Raw genomic sequence first — 3,462 nt, forward strand, 5'->3', positions numbered from 1 at the left:
TGTTAAATGTCCAGCCCGACAATGGCCACAAATGGCGTTTCGCGGTGCAAATTCGGGCTCTTTTGTAAGCCTTCTACTTTTTTATAGCTCCCACGCATGAAAATGAAGCGTTTGTAAGAAGAAGCCGCTGCTTTCTCACCGAAGTGGAGAAACCGGAGAGAGAGTCCATTGAGCTCGGAGTCCAATCCGGATGGCGAGTGGCGATCACCGCGCTGCAAACACAACATCCAACATCTGTGTTGTGCATCGTTCCCTGATGGATTAAAAAAGGCGGCGGTGGATGGAGCGAGCCATTTTTCCAAGCTGCTGCCTTGAAAACACAATCATCCTCCTCACCTTCGGGGTTTTGAAATACGCACAGTGGCCGTTCCCTTGCTCGCGGAGGCCTGTTTTGCAGCTGCTTTGGTGCTTCTGATGATTTTGAACGACAGGTACACAATTGGGCACAAAATCTTGTCAAATGAAGAAGCCCTGCTGATGTGATGTTTGCATCCAGAAGTCACACTGGATGACGGTGGTCCGCTTGTGAACCAATTGCATCCTCTCAGCACTTTCAACATTTTCTCAGGTACAATTCAGTCAACACCCGTTTTGCATTTTTTTTGAGGGGGCGGGTGTGTGTGTGGGGGGGGGGGGGGAGTCTTGCTGAAAAATCATCCACTTATTACCTTTTCCTTTTCAGCACATAACGGAGGATATTTCCTCCCAAAAAAAAAACTCATCTGAAAAACTCACAAAAACAGCGAATAGGTCAGTTGTTCAGTGAATAATGGAACAAAAACAATGAACAGATGACTCACATGTTTTGTAATAAAATTTAACCTTGGCCTGAGTGCAAAAAAACTGCAGAAATACGTTTAGTAAAAAAATAAACAAATAAATAAATAAAAGGGTGGATGCATTTCAGTGCCTGAAAAACGCATATATTTTCTGTGAGAACACAACAGGGACGAGATGAGTTTTTCAACAAAAACCAGAGTAGTACCTAATGGCAGGAAACAAAAAGGAGAGAGTAAGGTTAGACTGAACCACATCAAGGGAACAAGAATTAATGAAGTGATTCTAATTAAATAGGAAAATGCGTGTCATCTTCGAAACAAAAAAATTCATGAATGATGCTCAATAAATACACGCAGTGGAAATTAAACGTCCCAAACTTTCGTAATTCTAGTTCCGTTACAGTCCTATGGCGTTTGTACATAATTTGGAACACAGCCAAGTCTATCACTAACCTATGCTAGTGCTAGTGCAGTCGTAAAGTCACAATGACTGCAAGTATTTGTGTGAAAAACACTCCCAGGCCAAAAATATAAAACAAGCACGTGACCACGTCACATGCGCAGGTATTCTAAAACACAAAAGTAACGTGTTCAGACAGGAAAAGCACATCACCTCTCAATAAGCATGGCTTGGCGATGAGGCGGGATCTGGAAGAGCAGCTGATTGGCCAGTTTGGATGGACTGTGCAGCAGACGCTCGCACATCTGGAAAGTTCTATACTGGTCCATGGTATCACTCAACAGCACGTCCGCGTTTGCCTCGCACTCGTCCAGTGCTCCGCCCTCCATTCGAACTTTCACTGCATCGTTTACTGTTCCGGACAATAAATATGTTTCATTCAAACTTGTTTAACCAACAGATTCCCATTTAAAATTGACTTGTTAAAGTATAGATATAATTAGTTGGGTGGCTGGAATATGTCCAGTTAGTCTCCATGTGAATTTATAAATGTAAGTCTCTTGTTAGTAAAGGTAAAACATATATTTAAATAAATATCTCCTGAAATATGAATGGTGTGGCATTCATTACCTGTATATCCATCTAACCAGAGCTGATAAACCTCCTCGTCCATGATAGTGGTGTTACCCACGAACACATCCAGCTCCACAGCCATCTGCTTCAAGACCATATGTCAAGAAATAACAAGGTTAGTCATAAAAAAGCTGGGCTTTGTAAAATGAAAGTGCAGCAATCTGCATTAGACTTTATGGATGGATGGAAAGATAGATTAAAAAAAACTGCGAGTGAAGGTGAAAGTTATTATTTCCCATTGACCCTGAAGGAAACACCAGACTGAAAGACATACAGTAGATGCTTTCGATTTATCAAAGAAAAAAAAAAGAATTTACAAAATGTTTAGCCATCCAATAACACATTACCTTGTTTTAGTCTCCTCCCAAACGACGTCAGGCAATTAAATACAAAGACATCTTTTGGTGAATTCGCTTCACTAGGCCGACTAGTATGGGCTAGCTTCGAGTCGCTAAATCGCGAAACATACAGTGAACACACACTCACTCAGACCAAAACGAAATAGCTAAATGATAAAAAATGGAAGTGTACTGTGAGTTGACAAGCTATAGTCTTTCTCAAGGTTTCACATGGGGCGATTGTATGAGACTAATGTGACGTACAGAACTGTCAACAACAGCCGTCACATACACACAAACAGATACGCCTACTTCCGGGTTCCGTCACCGGAAGTGATTTTAACACTGCAAGTCGAAGAGATAGAAAACATAACCCGTCTGGTTTGGTCATGACGTAATGCACCGTACCGCCTTACAAATATAGCGTTTGTGTTCACTATTTCCTTACATAATACTCAAAGTGCTTTACATAATCATGTTTACTCCCGCGCTTTTTCTTTTTTTTATTATTATATCGAATATTAGCAATTATGTGACACATGTACTAACATTGTTTTCATAACTGTCAATAATTTGAATGTTAGAATTCTTCCAAATGAAATGGCTGTTTTAGTCCCCCACAAAACGTTTTTTTACAGTGCAAGGACATGCTTGATGCATTGTGTTTCGTGCTTTGCAGATTATTTTTTGTTTGTTTGTGCTGTTACAGAGTTTAATCAATCCAACGGACAACTTATGAATAAAATTGACTTCAAACATGAACTTTTTTTTGTCTGGGTTGTTAAAAGGGTTGATTTTCAGAAGATGAGCAATGAAGGGCAGCTGCTGAACTTTTATACGTTGAACCCCTTGCCGTAGAAAAAAGTCTGCTTGGAACCGGAATGGATGACTGACAGTGGCAGATTTGCCGATTAATTATTTCCCACTTTCTCAAAATAAACCAGACCACATCTGCTCTTACTTGATCTTCTGCGTGAAATACACAATCTGCTCCCCCGCTGGCGATTAATCCAAATAAATCCCCATAAATCCCTGGTTACACCCTCCCTTTTTCGGTCCTGCTGCATGTGTCCTATACACGGGGATGTGAGGCGGCGAGGGGGTGGTGGGGAGACGAATCCCCGGTTGTCAAATCCCTCGCTGCACATTTATTTTTTGTGAGTTGTAAACTCACATGACACTCTGATGCCGTCACCATTGGGTTAACACCCTGCATTGTCCTGCTCTCCATGCAACAAAGGAGGTGGGACACAGGGCGGAAGGATGTGTGAGTGAATGCCTCAGCACAAAGGTATTGGAGGGGTGGGTAAGG

General features: G+C 41.7%; 2 protein-coding genes across 3 annotated transcripts in view; one reads left to right on the forward strand and one right to left on the reverse strand.

The window, feature by feature from the left end:
- Positions 1–12: 12 nt before the first annotated feature.
- The window catches only part of ccdc85b (coiled-coil domain containing 85B), a 14,295-nt gene continuing 10,845 nt past the window's right edge, over positions 13–3,462 (forward strand). Inside the window, exon 1 of the mRNA XM_019871344.1 lies at positions 13–568. The gene's annotated coding sequence lies outside the window, so the exon portion shown is untranslated. The remainder of the gene's footprint in view (positions 569–3,462) is intronic.
- LOC109516632 (acidic fibroblast growth factor intracellular-binding protein B-like) lies at positions 1,361–2,489 on the reverse strand. 2 transcript variants are annotated; one of them, XM_019871347.1, is made up of 3 exons: positions 2,160–2,489; positions 1,810–1,897; positions 1,361–1,591 (listed from the first exon to the last, which is right to left on the reverse strand). In XM_019871347.1, the coding sequence occupies exons 2-3, from the start codon at positions 1,892–1,894 to the stop codon at positions 1,389–1,391; spliced, it is 288 nt and encodes a 95-aa protein (XP_019726906.1). In that variant the 5' UTR covers positions 1,895–1,897; positions 2,160–2,489; the 3' UTR covers positions 1,361–1,388. The 2 variants fall into 2 exon arrangements, with proteins under 2 accessions (XP_019726906.1, XP_019726905.1); XM_019871346.1 differs by having other exon boundaries at positions 1,810–1,894; positions 2,160–2,488.

The sequence above is a fragment of the Hippocampus comes genome, unplaced genomic scaffold, assembly GCF_001891065.2.
Source record: "Hippocampus comes isolate QL1 unplaced genomic scaffold, H_comes_QL1_v1.1 scaffold83, whole genome shotgun sequence".
Lineage (NCBI taxonomy): Eukaryota > Metazoa > Chordata > Actinopteri > Syngnathiformes > Syngnathidae > Hippocampus > Hippocampus comes.

Coding starts and splice junctions, on each gene's coding strand:
- LOC109516632 (XM_019871347.1), bottom strand. CDS start 1,894: ATGGCTGTGGAGCTGGATGTGTTCGTGGGTAACACCACTATCATGGAC. Junction 1,592..1,809: donor CTGGTTAGATGGATATACAG/GTAATGAATGCC, acceptor TGTCCGGAACAG/TAAACGATGCAGTGAAAGTT.